The 20,135-nt window shown below is 32.7% G+C and overlaps 1 protein-coding gene across 5 annotated transcripts in view; it reads left to right on the forward strand.

The window, feature by feature from the left end:
* RBBP8 (RB binding protein 8, endonuclease) overlaps positions 1 to 20,135 on the forward strand; it is a 54,412-nt gene that overhangs the window by 13,407 nt on the left and 20,870 nt on the right. For all 5 annotated transcript variants that reach the window (XM_081952543.1, XM_081952545.1, XM_081952542.1 and 2 more), the window contains exons 3-9: positions 6,298 to 6,340; positions 8,437 to 8,532; positions 10,399 to 10,511; positions 11,296 to 11,371; positions 12,449 to 12,606; positions 16,778 to 16,879; positions 19,660 to 19,745. In XM_081952543.1, the coding sequence (XP_081808669.1) occupies positions 6,298 to 6,340; positions 8,437 to 8,532; positions 10,399 to 10,511; positions 11,296 to 11,371; positions 12,449 to 12,606; positions 16,778 to 16,879; positions 19,660 to 19,745 (674 nt within the window). The remainder of the gene's footprint in view (positions 1 to 6,297; positions 6,341 to 8,436; positions 8,533 to 10,398; positions 10,512 to 11,295; positions 11,372 to 12,448; positions 12,607 to 16,777; positions 16,880 to 19,659; positions 19,746 to 20,135) is intronic.

Raw genomic sequence — 20,135 nt, forward strand, 5'->3', positions numbered from 1 at the left:
TAATTCCTTAAAAAAAAACTTGTTTTTTGATTTTTAAGAATCCTACTGAGTTCATGTGGTTGGGATTCACATTTTAATTTTATACTTAGTTTTTCATTGGCTTTTTTGCCCTGTATATTCTATAATATTTGATGAGATCATATCACAGTGGCAGTCAATATCAAGTATACAGTACATATGGTAGTTTAAGTAATCAGTACGCAAGTTAAATACAATTGAATTCTATATATCTTTTCTTTTTTATCATAATATAGTGTATCATAATCATAATGTAATATAATAATGATGGATTCCAGTGATGGAGAATTTGATGGATCCAAGATCCACAGTATAATCCTGTAATAACTTCTAAATCAGAAACAAATCCCATTAGGTTCAATAGTCAGTCTTACAAAGCCAGAGATGTATAATGATGATATAAATTTTAACTAGGATTCCTGTATACTTAGAAAACTGCTCAAGTTCCATCTAAGTAGATCAACAAAAGATACCATCAGATTCCAAAAATCAAAGAGAAAACTTAATCTATCTTAATCTAAAACTTATCTAGCTGATTATCATAGAAAAGTACCATGAGATATTAAGAACTTGTTACAGCAATCCACTTGTGAAACTAATATCAATAGCTAAGAAGATTATGATCAAGGAGACAGAATAATAGCTAAACATCTGTTTCATGAAATAATTAAAGCAATCAAGATATATGACATAACAATAATTAAAATTTAATTGGTTATAGGTGTCTGCTGAAAGATCTGGTTGACATTTGAAACAATCTTTTTTGAAAAAAATTTGGTTTTTACAAATGTTTTAAGGAAAAGGGGTAAATAGGTATAAAAATTTTTGACAGCTACATCATGCGGAAGGTGGTAATCCCCCCCAAATCTCGCAACTTTTACAAAGAAAAAAAAGGAAAATATCAACATTTGAATAAACATTGGCAGCTTTTGATTTTACATTAAATCATCAGTATATTCAATCATTTTTTTTGTATCACTTCCAACAATTACATTATAACAACAATTGCAATAATGTTTCAGCTCATTTTTGTGACCTGAGTCTTCTCAGTGTTGCATCCTCCCCCCTGTCTGCTGGCAGAGCCTCGGTCCCTCCCTCCTTCATATCTTGCGTAGTGTCCCCTGTTTCGTCTAGGAGGGCATTGTGTTTTTTAATGAAAGCCTCCGCCTCCACAACTGTATTGATTCTAATTGTGTTGCCCTCCCAGAAAATCAGCATACCTTCTGGCAATAACCATCTAAACCAGACTCCTTTATTATATAATTTCTTTGCTAAAGAGGAATATTTCTTCCTCTTATGTCTTACTTTCTTCGGAATCTGTTTAAGAATGGTTATTTCTTTGTCTTTATATTTTAGTGGTTCCCCCCTTTGAGCTCCTAGGATCTCATCTCTTGTGGTCTTTCTAAGAAATTTAACATAGATTGCCCTTGGAACATTGTGTGTTCTAGCGTATGCTGAATTGATCCTGTAAATCAGATCAATATCCCACCATAGCTGTTGTTTATCTCTTTTAATGTATTCTGCTAAAATTGTAGTCATAATCTCCTTAAGATCTTCATTCTCTGTTTCTGGCAAGTTTTGGAATCTAAGGAAAAAAGACATCCTTTCAAATTCCATCTTTATCATATGGTTTTCAAATTCTATATTCCCCTTCTGAATTGTCTTAACCTCCTCCCTCATCCCAGCCGCACCCTCCTCCAGTACACCTATTCTCTGTTTATTTTGTGTAGTTTGTTGTTGCGTTTCTCTGAGCTGGTCATTTAATTCTGTCAGTTGTTTTTTTCAATTCATCCTGTCCCTTTATAAGAGTTTGAAGCATTACAAAATTGCTGGTGTGAAATAAAACCATTGTCTTATCTTTCAAAACTTTTAATAGCAAGTTTAAAAGAGCTTTATAAAACCTATTGGAATATTGATTACTTTCTATAGACTATTAAGTAAATACATTTCTAAGGCTTAATTTATTCCACAGCTGAGTTTTATAATTCGTGGGATACTGTCAACAGAGTACATGTTGAGGTATCACCAGTATAACATTTGGCTGCCTAAGGAGTACCTCCATGTCATGGAGCCACATAATAGAAAACTAAGTATTAAAATTTAAACATTAGGAAAAAAATGGGGGTAAACTTTCAAAATAGTTAGGAGCTATAACTGAAAACATATTATGTATATTAACTTTGGAAGTCTAATGAAGGCTGTAGGTGTGTCAGTGCAAACAGATAAAGTGGATTTTTTTTCATGTTCTGAAACTTTGTTACTGTGTTCTATGTAATGCATGGCAAATTTAGAATCTGCATGATTTTATTCCAAAAAAAAAAAACATGCCCAAAGGATTGTTTTTTAAAAAGTTGGTGAGTGTACAATACAATCATATGGTGATGTATAAGGCAAACACAGACTTGTCTGGACTATGTTTCTGAAGTCTATAAATAAGAATTAAAACTGACTCATGATTTTTAATTTTAGATGTCAGCAAAATATGCTTTATAAAATAGAAGTCTATAATCAGTGAATTTTGTTTTTATATTATGTTTGTTGTATAGAAGCTCCAAAACACCATATTTGTTTTTTAACATTTGATTTTTAATAAATATGGCTGAGATAAATGTGATCAAGTAGACTTTACACTATGCTTAATATTAGTTGCTTAAAATACATATTTCTTAGTAAAAATTATATTTTTTTCTGTCAGTTTTGATTTGAAACAAGTGAGCCTGATCAAAACAGAGTCATTCAGAAAGCAAATAAGTGCTAATATAGTGAAATGTTTAAGAACTGCAGGTGATTCTCTTCCTAACTGCAGCATGAGAATGTCTGATTTACAACAAGTTGTTTACTAACAGAGTTGTTGAACATAATTGCAGTTGGTAAATGAGAGCTATCTGTAGTCAGTTGCTGAAAACTTGCTCTATAAATAACGTTGAATCCAAATAATATCAATCCACATTACAACCTACTTTAGGCTATAATTCATTTTATTTTAATAATTTTTATGTGAAGGGCTTGCAGAAATTTACTAATTACTGTAAACTTGTTCTAAACATGTTGTTAATGGGAATTTTAACACTTGTAAAAATACGGAACATGCTCTATAGCTATGATCCGGGGAGAGGGGGCGGTCTAGAAATTTAATAAATTATTATTATTATTGTTGTTGTGCATTTTCTTAGAAGATGCAAGGCAGCAATATAAAGTCATTTCATTTTCATCCCACTTGGACTATAGTTTAGATATAAATATCACAACAGTGATTAATTATAACTGTCCAATCCCCTGATCAGGCAGGAAACCCTATACTATTTCAGACAAAGTGTCCCAATCTCTTCTTAAAAATATCCAGTGTTAGAGCATTCACAATTTCTGGAGGCAAGTTGTTCGACGGATTAATTGTTCTAACTGTCAGGAAATTTCTTCTTAGTTCTAGGTTGCTTCTCTTCTTGATTAGTTTCCATCCATTGCTTCTTCTCTTGCCCTCAGGTGCTTTGGAGAATAGTTTGACTCCCTCTTCTTTGTGGCAACCCCTGAGATATTGGAACACTGCTATTGTGTCACCCCTAGTCCTACCTTTCATTAAACTTCATTAAATTAATCAATTCCAGCTATCAATCTTTATATTTTTAGCTTCCAATCCCCCAATCATCTTTGTTACTCTTCTCTGCACTCTTTCTAGAGTCTCAATATTTTTTTTACATTGTGGCAACCAAAATTGAATGCAGTATTCCAAGTGTGGCCTTACCCCAAGGCATTATAAAGTGTATTAACACTTCACGCGATCTTGAGTCTATCCCTCTATTAATGCAGCTTAGAAGTGTGTTGGTTTTTTTGCCAGCTGCAGCACACTGCCGGCTCATATTTAAGTGATTGTTCACTAGGACTCCCAGGTTCCCTCTCACAATTACTACTATTGAACCAGGTACCACCTATATTATTCCTGTGCATTTGTTTTTATTGTCTAAATGTAGAACTTTACTTTTTGCACCGTTGAATTTCATTGTGTTAGATAGTGTCCAATGTTTAAGTCTGTCAAGATAATGATTCTAATTCTATGAAAATCACTTTTTGTCATTTTAAATTGTTTTCAGCTGGCAGATTATAAAGTGAATGCTAAAATTCCAATTTAATCTTTGAAAATTCCTGCAAAATGATTTCTGACATTGGATCACTTTAATTATAGCATATAAGCACTGTTTATTTAGTGACATTTCAGGTTGCTAATATCACATTTCTAAATACTTTCTGAAACAATAACTTGTTTTTGCAGAAGTATTCCATTGTATTACAGATTCATTCTTCCTGATGGGTGTTGATAAGGAATAAAATGGAATAACTTTTAGTATTTTTAATCCAGATATCTAATTGTTATGTGGCTGATTGGCTGATTTGATATGTATGTTTTTTATACTCATATTTTCTTCTGAAGTAGTTTTCGGTCACTTACCAGTTTATGACTATGATCATTTTTAACATCACTGTTGTTTTTTAATTAGAAAAATAAATTTTGAAATATTTATATAATTGTAATTATTTATTTATTGCATTCAGCAATAGCTTACATTACAAAGCTACTGAATCAAGTAACTTCATATAATCAGGTCTAAAATTCTATTTCATTATGATTTCTTGCTACTGTTGAGAACTAAAACAACTTTGGCTATCAAGAATCCATGCCTATACCATTTTCACAAAGAATAATGTCTTGGTCACAACTAAGAGGAAATAGGAAATGGTGGCTCTAATCTTGCTTTGCTCCTTTTTTCTTACATAGATATACAATAATTGGTTATAATAATTACAGATCGTTACAAATTATTGCTGAAATTAATGGGCTAAGTGTGAGGAAAATCAGTTTTCAGTTGAATAGGGCTATTTAGTTAATAAACCTGAAATGTTCTACATTTTTACTTAATAATATATGTGCATGCATCATTTCCCCCTCCTTTCTGAAATGTATAAATATATTTATATTACTTATCTTTTTTAAATGCAAAAAATCTCTAGCATTGACATTCCATTTAATCACTTTTGACTCATAGAGATTATGTGGACAAATTCTTGCTATCATGATCTGACTCTGATAATAGCCTGTAGCTATTTCAAGATCATTCCAAGAATTTATTCGAACTTGCCCATCTACCTTCTATGTTGCACTCCTCTTTTACTTTCCGTAACTTTAGCAAGCATAATAATTTTTTACAGTCTATCTTTTTGTTTTTCCTATGCCAAGTGAAGATCAGTTTCTGCTTGCTTATCAACACTTCTAAAGAACAGTCAGCCATTCTTGTTCCAGGATTTGGTCCAAGACATTTTTTGTAACTATTTCGAAATCCATAATGTATTACAAAGATAAATTCTTTCCATATTGCACAGTTATAGATTATCACTAGAAACACTAATATTTTTTAACTATTCTGACCCTTGTTGTCATTATTTAAATTGGCAGTTGCTTTTCTCTATAGGGCTAGGCTCTTCTTAACTTTGCCAGCACACTTTCCCTCTTTTCTACTTTTCAATCAAGAAACAAATAATATTTTCAATTCTTTACCTTCATCTGTTAGTTCATTAAGCATACAGTTTGTCATTACCCTTGTTTTAGTAGAAAAGACAACTAAGTTGGAAGTTACAACTACGTATGGTTTTTAATTGTGCCTTCTGTATGGAAAAGATAGTCTTTGGTATATGTATGCTGTGAGAGCCAACTGACTATTTTGTAGCACTGCCTCTGAAGTCCTATATATTCTGGATGATTTCATCCTATATAGGAGTACAGCGTATCTGCCTTCCATGCTGTAAGAGCTTCAATGGCTGACAATTTATTCTTGGATTAAATGTCAGATATTGACATTTATCATATCATGATATATCATTTGATATATCATTCTTAGCTTGAGTTTGTGATTCTATCCTATAATATTTAGTGATAAATCTTTTACAGGTATTGTAAATGTCTGGAAAGTTGTAGACATCTAATTGGTCTGTAGCTAAAGTTGGAAGAGTAACTTTTCAAATGTTTGTCTATTTTACTTTCTAGTTTATCTTTTTTTAAAAAATTATTTTATTTTATTTTGCTGTTATCTGCTCTGATAACTAAATAACTAACATAAAAATCAAACCATAACTAAACAGATATTTAAATAAAATTTTCTTATACTTTCAGAAAGTACATGGGCAGTTTTGTTGGCAATCCCGGTTTCTAAAAGTCTCTCTGAATGAAAGACCTTTATCAGATTAGAAAAAAATTAAACACAGAATTAATTGTATCCTGTCTTCTTTTCTTAGGATTATTGTCAAAGATCTCTAAACTGAAAGCAGAAAGGTGCTTGTAAGTATCTTAAGCAAAAAAGTGTTCTTGATTAGATGTTAATAGTTGATCTGACCACCTTATTTATGGCCAATTACTATATATCAGATTGAGGTATGTAAATTTGACAAGATACACCTTTATAACTATTACCTCCTTAATTCCTGAAAGTTAGAGTTGTTATACTTTTATCTTGCCTTTTTGATGTGTAATGCAAAGTGGCAAACATGGTTAATATTCCTGTTTTCCCTACAACAACAGCCCTTAAAATGGCTGGGTTGAAAGACTGCCAGGCCCAAAATCATCCATCCAACTTTCATGTATAAGGGAGACCTAGAACTCAGTCTCCTGGTTTCTAGGCGAGTATCTTAATCATTATACCAAATTAAATTGGAAATTAACCCTATTTAATGTGCAGGTAGTCCTCGATATACAACAGTTTAGTGACTGTTCAAAGTTACAACACTGAAAAAACTGACATGATTGTTTTTCACATTTATGATCATTGCAGCATTTCTATGGTCATGTGATCAAAATTCAGATGCTTGGCAGGTGGTTCATATTTATTACTATTGCTGTGTCCCAAGATCATTTGTTCACCTTTTGCGAGCTTCTGGCAAGCAAAGTCAAGGGGGAAGCTAGAGTCACCTAACACCCAGGTTACTAACTTATCAACTGCAGTAATTCACTTAACAACTGAGGCAAGAAAGATTGTAAAATTGAGCAAAACTTACTTAATAAATGTATTATTTAATAACATAAATTTGGGCTCAATTGTGGGTGTAAGTCAAGGACTATCTGTATGTGGAAAGTATTGGGGGTGAAATTTTTATGCTGGGAACAACTCGTTTTTAAAACAATGAGAAGATTTCAAGTAAATGTACCTTGGATGCTGCTGATTGCACATACTAAGATAGCTGGGAGCAGCTTACAAAGCTTATGTATCCTTCAAAAAAGGTGCAGCAGTTTTATTGATCTAAAGAAATATGTTTCATACTAATATGTTTTGTCTTTAAATCTGGATTATGACCTTACTGCATTGGCTGTTGCTATTAGCTTTTAATTTCACTTAAATATTTTCTTTCTTTTTTGTTGCCATTTTTGCTAGTAAAATTCTTTTTTTGCCTATGTTAATTTATATTATATAGTGTTTTAGGCTTTGAATTATTTAAAAAGAAAGCTGCCACAAGATATACAGCATCATATTCAATTGATTTCTTGCTAGAAACAAACCTGCTCTGTTTCCATAACTGAGCCAATACATTTTAATGCTTAAATATATACTTCTACCATTGTATTTGCGTTCAACTTGTGGTGTGGGGAAGACTCTTGAGGGTCCCCTTGGACTGCAAGGAGATCAAATCAGTCAATCCTAAAGGAAATCAACCCTGACTGTTTTTTGGAAGGATAATGAAGCTGAAGCTCAAATACTTTGGCTGCAAAATGGAAAGAGAGGATTCATTGGAAAAGGTCCTGATGTTGGGAAAGATGGCAGGCAAAAAGAGAAGGGGACGTCAGGATGAGATGATTAGATAGTGTCATCAATATGTGGGCATGGGCATGGCAAGCTCAGGAAGACACTGGAGGACAGGGGAGCCTGGTGTCACGGAGAATCGGATATAACTTAGCGACTGAACAACAAACCATTGTGCTTGATTTGTCCCAGACTGCATTGTTTCTCTGTTTCTCCTGTTCTATATAAGTCATTTTATTTTCTCTATCCAGCTTATATACATAGAACACTGATTCATTAAGACTAGAAAACCTGTGCATGCATCCCTTGATAGACACACATAATAGAGAAAAAAGAATTTTTGCTGTCGTTTTATTCTTCCCTACAGTATTATATAAGAATTTACATTTTCCCCTATGTTGTTTGTAGTAGAAGTCCAGTGCAGCTACATTTACGTCATTTAGTTGTAATGTGTTATGGATGAAACTTGTTATTTATTACCATTTAAAGCCATCAATTTTGTAAGATATAGAATTTGTATTCAGTCTAAGTGTTAGTACTCATACCTATTTGTTAACTTTGAAGTAACAGGAATTCTTCTTAATGAAAATGCACCTAACCCCATACAATCTCTGTTTAAAAATTAATTTCCCTTTATATATAGGGATGCAGCGAGGCTTGATGAGTTCTACACAAAAAACCAGCAGCTTAGAGAACAACAAAAATCATTGCATGATACTATTACAGTTTTGGAAGATCGGTAAGTAAGAATTATTCCTTTTTGTTTACAGAATTTGGCAACTTTTTTCTTTAGTACAAGTTGACTGAATTTAAAGGAACAGTCTTAAATTAGTTATTGGTTTTATTCAGTAGATGATCTCTGACATCCCTATCAATTATGATTCTATAACACCATGTTGTTTTTTAATATTTTCTGGTATGTTTTACATTTTTGCATTCACAAACACACACCCACACTGACCTTTTTTTGTGATGGCTTTCATGAGCCAATAGAATGGCCATATGTAGGTAATCATGTTATGTTAATAAATTGAAATACAGATGAGACTTTAGCTTTTACTTTGCCTTTTTCTTCAGGGTACAAGGAAACAAACCATAAATATATAGTAACAATCTTCTGACTGTTGGAACTCTAACCCATGTTTTGAAACTGTAGTCAGAAGCTTTCTGACTTGATCATTGGCAGCAGCACTTGCATGACACATAGCAAAGTTAAACTTAGTGAATCATTTGAATCTGCTCTAGGTTTAACGTGGTGGTTAACACACAAATTTTAAAGCACAATTTGGGATCCTGTTTTACTTAGACCTTGCTCTGCATAAACCCAGAGAGAGAAGTTAAATGATGAAAAGCTTCTAATGTCTAAGCATTAAGTCAATAGTAGTAGAAAGCACAACTGAATTGCTTATGCCACAGCAACATGGCCATTCATGGGTTTCCTGAACACTCCGTTTGTATTAGTATGTAAAGATTAATTCCCTGATTGAGCCATTCTGGTGGGTAAGGACTGACTTGCCAGTTATTATAATATAGAAGAAGACAAAGTGATTTGCTTGTTCTTATGCTTAGCTCCAAAATAATAGGGCCCGCATGTGAATGCACTTTCTATTTGTATAAAAATAGCAGAGCAACTTTGTGCACCAGAAAATGACTTCCTTTTAAAATTTTACTGTTAGAATAATGGCTTCTTGCTATATTACTGGATCAAAAATTTCCATTGTTGTAAAATTGCCAGTAGTTCATTTAAAATACTGCTTATCAATAATCTTTGTTGTACTCTGATTGGATGAGACTAAAAATACGTTCTTTTACAACAGCAGCTCCCAACCTTTTGGGCACCAGGGACCAGTTCTACAAAAACAAAACGATGGATTGGGGGGGGGGGGGGCATCATTTTGCATTCTACCTAGACCTAAAGCATGCACAGATAAAGCTTTGCTCTCTTGTGTGGCCCTGTCCAAAATGGTCCTAACATCACCTGGGTCATTTGACTGTTCAGGTTTCTAGAGTCATAGACCTATAATTTTTGATTAAAAATTTAAAAATATAATTTAATGTTTTTGCTTTGCTTTCTGTAAGGTATTTGTCTTGCTGCAGAATAACATTAGAACTGCTGCAGATAACATGTATATTGAAGGTTTATGTCTGAATATGCCCTACTGGATCACATAATGGTTGAGTTGTGAGGAAATTTTTCCCAATAATATCCAGCTATGAATTCTCTGGAGAATATTCAAGAGCTGTAAAATAAGAACATATGTGAGAAAAAAATGTTTTTTCTCTCACCAAATAGTATTTTCTTCACTCAGTGATCAAAAATTGGAATTAGCCCAGAAACATTCTTCAAAAATTTATAAGTATTTCAGTTACTACTACAAAACAATTATTGAATGATTACTTACAAGCAAATCCTGCAATGTTCAATAAGTCTTAATATCTTGTAAGTATGCTTATGATTTTAGCCTTAATGTTTTTATATCCTATTAGCTAAATCTTTATAACTTATCATAAGCCCATCCTTAGAGTGCGCTGACTTATCTAGTACTTTCAAAATTTATATTGAACCAAAAACAGATGGAGAAAATACACCCTTCTAATTACATAGGTTAAGGGCAGGATTATGTGATCGGTGTGCAGTAACTGAGGAGCATATGAAGAAGAAACAACAGGAATTTGAAAATATCCGGCAACAGAACCTTAAGTTAATCACGGAACTGAGTGAGTTTTAGCATCCTTTTGTTTTTTTAATGCTATTTTTTTTGCATTTGGGGCTATTGTCCTTCAATCAGAGTTAATCTCATAGTAAGATTTCTGCATAAAACCATTTACCCAGTAGTAAGAGCAATTTAATTTAACTTAGTATACCATAGAAGAAAATATTTATAGCTCAGGGTTGACCAATGGAGTTTGTGCTCTGAGCTTCGTGACTTTTTTTGCAGACATTTCCGTAGCCAACTAGGGTAACTAGCATTAATGATGTTACTGTTGAGTATTGAGACATCTTCAAAAAAAGAACCAAGCTCAGAGAGCACCGAGGACTTCACAATTAACCTGATATACTTCAAAAGAGATATGTGAGGGATTGCACTATGAATGCTGTACTTTTTGAGGATTCATGAAATATACTTTAATACATTTACAAAGTTATTAATATATTAAGACAAATAACAGTTATAATTTGCTTGAGACAAAATATAAAAAGGTTTTAGTTGATGTTGAACTGAATTACCAAGAGCATTTTATTTAGACTTGATTCAGTGGATAGTTCTAATTCTTAATAATTAAGGAATACTCTGAAGTGATGAAAAGGTAAAATAAGAAAAAAATATTGCTAAACCTTATGATGAATATCATTGATTTACAAATTATAGTATAAAATATTCCATATACGTTAATATGTAAATCATTTTAGCATTATCTTAGTGATTATATATAGATTTGTGAAAAGGATAAAGAAAGATAAACCACAGCAGAAAATTATAATGCTTTCATTTTATTTCAGTAAATGAAAGAAACAACTTACAGGATGAAAATAAAAAGTTTTTAGAAAAGCTTCAGAAAATGCAGCAAAAAATTGAGTAAGTTTATTTATAACTATAAAAGACAAAATTATCTCAGAAGAAATGAAAGACAACTTGTATGTCATATGAAGAAAAATGCATGGATGTAAGTTATTACTAGTCAAGCTAAAGTATAGGCAATTCTAATCTCTCTCTCTCTCTCTCCCTCCCTCCCTCTCTCTGTGTTGGAAAAAAGATGTACATGATATAACCAAAATGCGATAACTTTACTAATAGAAGCAAGTACTCCCACTCAGTACAACATGAGACACTCATTTTTCTAAACAAAAAAGTTTCACTTATGTAAAATACTAAGTACTTCATTCTTTTTTAAAAAAAACATCTCTGAATTTCATGTTCAAAATGTTCAAAGATCCCATTGTTTTCCAGTTGAAAAATCGGAGTTCTGCGATAAATACATACTCCTTGCTGAGAAAATTTCTTTACATTTAGTTCAATCTCTTAAAACTAGGTTATTTGGATGGATTGGGGACGTAGTGGAGCTGGTCATAGCAAAACCAAATTGTATTTAGTAGATAAGCTAAGTTTGGAAAATGAATTCTTGGCATTTCTAGTTTTTAACACTTGCATGATTTACAGTCTTTAAAATTATCATTTATATGCATACTTCTGCCATTCTTTTTTTTAACCAGTATTTTCTTCCAAGTTTTATCAGTTGCTATATGCTTCTTCCAGATTGTTGTTTTGAAGGCTGGAAAGGATGAAACATTTCTGTTTTCCACTTTTATTGCTGTTGTTTTCTGAAGCTCCTTTCCTGATCATTTCCAGCTACTACAGACTTTAAATCTTTCTAATTAATATTTTTAAATTCATAGTGCTTTTTCATCCCTCTTCCTCAGTAATTTCTCCAGATATAGAATCTTTCTTCTTCCTTAATTTTACTCCTGTTTTACTTTCTTTCCCCCAGTGCAGGTAAGAGCAAAATAAAAATAAAATAAAAAAGGATACCGAAATAACCATTCAGTGGTTATTTGATAACAGACTTTAATTGATTCAGTCTCCAGGAAAATGAGAGAATGGGGGAGGTTAATGTATTTAGCCTTTATTCATATTGTTCTTCTATGGTTTTCTTAGGGAGCAAGAGCAATATATGGAAGATGTTGTTCCAGGTTCACCAGTTCAGTCACTGTCACTTTCAATGGTTAATCGAATGCGGCGAAAACGAGAAAATAGGCATGTCCGGTACACAGAACAAAAGCACACAGATTTGGAAAAGAAAGGAAGAATCTATGGTATAACTTTTAATAATTAATTCTTCTCCTAAAGTAGTTGGGAATAGTTGTCATTTCAAAGGTAACAGAACAAAAAAAATGTGCTCCTTTTTTGCCCGTTAAACAGGTCAATTTCTAAATCTCATTTTCAATACTAGCAAACTAAAATCTTCAGAATGTAGACATTTGAATATAAGTAGTTCAGATAAGCAATATTCAAATGATATATTTGGTAGTTTAAGCATCTGTTTCAGTGAAATAATATAATTGTATCTTCAGAAACATTCTGCTGCATAAAAAAATAAGTTCTTTATTTTAGTTGCTTTTCTTCTTTAAGCATTACACCACCATCTTGTGGACAATAGAAGGATTTTAATTTTATGATATCTAAGTTTAAATTAGATATGTTCCAACTACCGGCCTGGCTTAACTAGTACCTTCTAACCTCCCTGGCAATTTTAATTATTGTAAATGTAAATTTTGGGGGTTTTAAATTGTTTTAACTGTCTTAATTTATTGCTATTTATTTTAACCTAGTGGCTTTTCATTTGAATCTGATTTGTTAAACATTGATGTTACCTCCTCCATGCCACATCTGTATATTTGTTTTGATTGTACGTCGCCCTGAGTCCCTTTGCGGAGAGGGGGCGACTGATTAAATCAAATAAATAAATAAATAAAATATAGATGATAAACCAGGGGTGAAATTCAGCAGGTTCCGATATATTTGGTAGTGGAAATTTTGAGTACTTTGGAGAACTGGCAAATACTACCTCTTGCTGGCCCCAGGAGTGGAGTGGGAATGAAGATTTTGCAGTATCCTTCCCCTGCCACGCCCACAGAACCAGTAGTAAAAAAAATTGAATTTCACCACAGTGATAAACTATTGTTTAAAATCTTTTAGTCATACACACAAACACAGAGACAGAGATGGGCAGAGAGAGAATTGTTTAAAACTGTGATTTTAATCTGAAGTATAGCTGTTATTTAATGAAAAAGCGTGTTTTAAATATTTACTTGATTTACTCAAGAAGCAGATAGCAGTGATGGCTAGAAGGGACTATTCTCAATTTCATGTTGTGTCCCAGTTACAGCCTTTCCTAGATTGGGAGGCCCTTCTCAATCACTCAGGTGTTGATCAACTCCCATATGGACTATTGCAATGTGCTTCAAATGAGGCTACTCTTGAAGAGTATCCAGAAGCTGCAGCTCCAAATGTAACAGCTCTGCTGTGTGAGCTACATTGGGTACCAATATTCTTCTGGATTCAATTCAAGATGTTGGTTATCACTTTTAAAGCCCTTTATGGCATGGGACCAAGTTACTTGAGGAACCATCTTGTTCCAATTGCATTCACCATCCACCCTGGCAGGCAGGAAAGGTATGTTATGGACCCTGTCATTTAGAGAATTTTGATTGGTAGATTCAAGGAAAAGAATCTTCTCTGCCATTGTCATTGCCCTTGCAGTATGGAATATCATGTCCCCAGAGGAGAGGTTGCCCTCTACTTTTTTATGCCTTCAAAAGAGTGTGTACATCTGGCTCTGCCATCTGGTGTTGGGTTCAAGGAGTGGCACATAACCCTGGGATTAGCTGGTACTCCCTTCATTTTATTTACTCTTACTCACTTTTTAATTTACGTTTAAACTCCACTCATATTTTATTTTTCACTCTGTTTTAATTATGTTTTTAATTATATTTGGTTTTATCATTTGTATCGGTAAAGCACCCAGAGACATGGATAGTAAGATGGGCAGTGTATAAATTTGATAAATAAATAATGTGAAAGCTTTTAAGCCAAGCTATTATTCATATAACTAGAGATAAAAATACAAATTGAAAGTAATAAAAGCAATTATCTTACTATATACAGTACATAGTTGTAATACAAGGTGAATTTTTTGGAATGATTGTATTTTTAAACACTATTACTTTTTCTTAAATACTTAAATATAATTATGTATTTATTTGAAAATCATAACCTGAACACATACATTCAGTATTAGAGCTCTTATGTACAAGTCACCTCTTTTTGCGTTTTAAACTGCATGAAATTCTTTTTGATATTTTAGTTTCAAATGTGCTTATATAGCACATATATAGTGGGTTTGAAATAGTTTAAATTCAGGTGTGGTTTTATTTTAAAACCATTCAATAATGGTAAGACCTATAAGAAAGCAAACCTATCCTATGGTCTGAGGTTTTTATAACTTCTGTTCTTGAAAGACTCTGGTTAGCCATTGGCAAAAGCAGAATATTTTATCTAGTTTATTATATATTTATTATATATTTATATTATAAATATAAATACTATATTTATTATATATTAAATTTCATTATATATCACTGTACATACCTGCCTAATTTAGACTAGCAAACAAGTTGTTCTTTGGTCAGTAACTTGTGTTCAATACCCAGGTCCTCAATCTTAAATGTTCTCCAATTTTTAGGCTTCAATACTTTAGGTACCGCATTTTTGGGAGTATAAGACGCACCAGAGTATAAGACGCACCAAGGTTTTGAAGAGGCAATTTTATTAAAAAGTAGGTAGGTAGATAGAGGGATAGACAGGGAGAGAAAGAGAGAGAAATACAGTAGGTAGCTATGGAGAGAGAGAGAGTGTAGGTAGGTAGGTAGATAAAGGGATAGAGAGAGAGAGAAATAGAGAGAGAGAGTGTGTAGGTAGGTAGGTAGATAGGTAGGTGGATAGAGAGAGAGAAATAGAAAGACAGAGAAATACGGTAGATAGGTAGGGAGAGAGAGAGAATAGTTAGGTAGATAGAGGGGGAGAGAGAGAGAGAGAGAGAGATACAGTAGATAGGAAGGGAGGGAGGGAGAGGGTAGTTAGGTAGGTAGGTAGATATTCATGTCTTTTTCCAAAAAAAGGCATGAATAGCCTTGGGGGGGCTTGCAGAGTGCTCGGCGGGGGGGGGGGGACGACGACAAAAATGAGCAAAAAATGGCCCGTTTTTCTTCAAAAAAAAATTGCATGCTTAGCCTTATGGAGGCTTATAGAGTGCTGCTGGGGGCTGGGGGAGGGAAGTCCAGTTTTTGCTCATTTCTGCCCTCCCCAGCCCCCAGGAGCTCTCTGAAAGCCTCCATAAGGATATGAACTGCCATTTTGGTGAAGGGGCGGGGCTTCAGGAGGTAAAAAATGCTGTATTCAGTGTTTAAGACGCACCAAGATTTTTAGCCTCTTTTTTGAGGAAAAAAGGTCCGTCTTATACTCCAAAAAATACAGTACTTCTAAATAAATGCTTTTTCCCGTAGTATTCTGGACAGAAAGTGACTTTTTTTACAATACAGTTTAATGGCTATTCAAAATATGGAAACTAATTAAAATATACAGCCAATTAACTCTGACATTTAAAAGCCAATCAAGAAAGAGAGAACCACTTTAATGGAAATCCACAGGTGTTCAGATTGTTGCATAGAATTTTCAGTAATTAATACAAAATTCTTTTTTTGGGGGGGGGGAATTTGTCAAGGTAGGCTGGGAGTTGTGTTCTATTATTTAAGCATAATAAGTAAATTGTTTAAAGTACATACTGAATTTGTACTTTATTCAAATTTGAATCAATAAATGTAGTTCTTAATCAGCTATTTTGCTGACTCATGTACATACAGAAATTACCATACTCAAATTTTGTCAGAGAAAATAGATTTGTGCATCCAGGTCCACTCAGCTTTTATTTATCTGTTTACTATGTCAACATTAAGGCTACATATTTGTGTGCGTGTGTGTATGTATATCTATCTATCTATCTATCTATCTATCTATCTATCTATATCTATATCTCTATCTCTATATCTATCTATCTATCTATCTATCTATCTATCTATCTATCTATCTATCTATATATATATATATATATATATATATATATATATATGTAAAATTTATTTACGGTCACAGACCAAAACACAAGTACTACAAAGAGACATAAGAGAATTGATCATAAGATCATAGCAATCAGTCACCAGAAGGTTAACTAAGGTAAGACTACCTAACTTCAAAGCAGCTCTGGGTTAGCTTATAGATAGAAATCAAAAGAAAACAAAACATGTCAAGAAGGAAGGCAAGACAGTTAACCAGAAACCAAAGCCATTTGGGATCTAAGTGCATCAGATTTTTCTTTAAAAAAATGTTTTCTATAAATATTTAAATATAAATTCTGTGTTTTTTTTCTAGAACTTGGAAATATTGCATTGTCTTCCACTCAAAAGCCTGTTTGGTCTGAAGAAGAAATATTGGTGGCAGATACATGTGATCCACAGTTGTCCCCAGATTCAAGTAAATATCACCACTTTTAGCATTACTTAATATTTAATAACAATAAATAACAACACTATTGTTTAATAACAAATAAAATAATTGTTTTAAAGAGGTTTCCTATAGAAAATTTTGCTTAGGAAAGAAGCAGATGTTCAAATAGTTCAGGGGTGTCCAAACTTGGGAACTTTAAGACTTGTGGACTTCAACTCCCAGAATTCCCCAGCCAGCCTGGCTGGGGAATTCTGGGAGTTGAAGTCCACAAGTCTTAAAGTTCCCAAGTTTGGACACCCCTGAAATAGTTCATTCCAAAATATTTCTGAAGAAACAGATGGAACAGTAAAGCAATTATATTATATCTTTATGTAAGTTAATTATTCTTAGCTTAGCTTTTTATCTGCTCCCAAGCTTGTCAAGCTTGAGCTTTCAGCTGCATAATATTGGAAGCCTTTATTTTCTGATGTAACTTTTAAGATTTTTATCAACAAATTAAAATCAAGCAGATGATTCGAAGCAAATGGGTTAGAAAGGCATTAATATGCTGGGTCTATTTAATTCTCTATCGAGCCACGTGGCTTTGCAAAAATAACTAAGGTGTACACTAGCCCTGATCAAACTGATGCTTCGGCTTTTGCTGGAATGTAATTACTATAATTTGCAGCCAGAAAAACTATGTTGCTGAAAATTTATGACACGCTATTATATCTGGGGGGTTGCTAAGTTAGAAAATACTGCCACAGAAATTTAATATGCACATGTTTTAATATTGATAAATCCAACCAATACTATTTTAGTGTAATTGATTTTTGGTTAAGAAAGGTAAGTTAAAATTTAAAATTTCAGTTTCTGTGTATATTGTAATAGAAAAGGTTTTATGTTTTTAATACATTTTTAAACATACTAGAATAGTATTCAGTAGTATGCTTTTGTTTTTTTGACACTCAGAAAATTTGATATAGATATGTTATAAGGTTATACATTTTGGTTAAGTTGGAAGTTTGTAACAGAAGTTGTGGTAAATGTAATCTTGATAATGAGGCCAAATTAGAACTACTCAGACAAGTGTTTTATATGTGCCTTGAATTATTTAAAAATAATGTTCTTCAAGCTATCCTACCATGCTTCAAGAAGCAATAAAGAACCTCAGCAAGTTAGTGCATCACCAAAACAACATGTGGGGATCAAAAGCCTGAATATTTTCTCCCTGCCTCCTTTTAATCTGTGTTTTTCTATTATTTACTGCTTGTACATTTATTTTAGTTCTTTGTTTTTAGTGCTTTAGAAGCCAGCTTGGCTGAAAAACAGGAGATAGCTTTAATAAATACTGATTTCTTTGGTCAGTCACTTAAGGTCAGCTTGGTTATTTTTGCTTAGCAACAAGAGTGGTGGCATTGTTATAAAGCTCTTTTATGCTTTTCGGATTCTTCACTTTTCAAACAGCACTGAAAAACATAAATTGGCAAGGATTCCAATAACAATTCTTTTAATTTATTCTTTTTAATATCTATATATTAAACAAACTATTTCTGCAATACATAGGCACACACACACACTGCCATTCCCTTTCATAGTAAGTTATTCAAAGGGCAGAAAATAAATTAAAAGGAACTAAAGCTGTGAGGTTAAAGAAAAAGAAAGGAAATATAGCTAAATCTAGTTCACTATAACATTGTTTTGTTCCTTTAATGTCCACTTTCCCCAGGTTACATTTAACACTACTAAGAAATAGTCTATCTCATATTCAGAATTTCTCATCATCTTTGTATATCCTTCACAAATTTTCTCAGCATTTCATCAAAAACAATTAAATCATGCTTTTAGATTTAAATCCCTTCCTTTGCCATATGTGCTCATAAATAAGCTTATATGACATATTTGAAATAACACTTTCTACATAGGTATATCCCAACAATCCCAATTCTCATTCATTTCTGGATCTCTGAAGAGTTGAATCATTTTTCTGTACTCTCTTGACTCATTCCTATCATTTCTTTATGGCTCCTAACATAATTTTCTTAGTGAATGACATGTAATCAGAATTTGCACAGTTTTTGTCAAAAGTCATACCTTTCATTCCATTCGTTTCACCATTCAAACCAATTATCATCAATCTACAAATTGGTATTTTCCTACTTATCCATAATAATCTTTATTATAGCATTCTGTGCCTAACATGTTTTAGTATTTGTCATTCCTAATTAATGTACACATGTCTGTATATATACATTCAATTCCACACTGCATCTGTACTTCCATGCATCAATTCCATTTCATAGAATAAAACTACTTTGATTCAGAACTATTACGTATTTCTCATTTTCTCTTGGTTTCACCAATACTCCACATAATATTTTAAAAAATATTTTTACCTATAAATATATAACCTAAATATGGACTACCAAACATTTGGAAAAAATGTGTTTGTTGACAGCATTGATAAGACAATATTAAATAGTCATACATTGGCTTTCAATATTGACATATTGATTTTCAATATTGAGACTATACCACAGTACAGTAGATGATGAAACCAATCAAAATGGAGAAAAAATCTTGACCTAATGAACAGCAAAAAAACAGTAGCTTCCTGTTTACTGTATGACAACTAGTTTTGTATGTCTAATGAAAGCAAGTATCCAATAAATGAAATCTAACCAGGATATTTTTCTTCTTCTTCTTTAGATAGGAGATGCAAAACCTAAGTCTTAATTCAGTAAAGAAAAGATTGAAAAGACCATTACCACGAATGGGAAAGTATTTGTCTTGTGTATTTTTGCTGATTTCCTTTTCCATTGGTACAGGCAATGAAGTGAAAGAAGAATGTCCCAATTCAGTGCATTTTAATTTGAAGGCAATTGTTGCAGAAACACTTGAATGTGATGAACATGTAAGTACTAATTTTAAGATCTGTCGTATATCTTTATAGACACGAGTTTAGTTCCTTTTCTTTATTCCATCTAATGACTTACAAAACATACCACCAGCTGTTAAGCACAGTACATAAAGAGATCATGCACGTGTAATTTATAATGGATTCTTCTGATCTTTTTCCAAAAAGCTAAATAAAGAAGGTAAATTCTAAAAATTGAAGTCTACCTGTAAATTTTAATTAAGCCAAATGAAATGTTTACATTATTCCTGCATCTGCATAAATTTTTCAAAGACAGTTACAGGAATGTTTGGCCTCAATTTCAAGCAAATTACTAGAAATAAGCATGAAGGAATAGATACCAATCTTTTTGCACTGCTATATACATTTTCTTTGCTGAATAAATAT

The sequence above is a fragment of the Natrix helvetica genome (genome assembly GCF_964273705.1).
Source record: "Natrix helvetica genome assembly, chromosome: 4".
NCBI classification, from domain to species: domain Eukaryota; kingdom Metazoa; phylum Chordata; class Lepidosauria; order Squamata; family Natricidae; genus Natrix; species Natrix helvetica.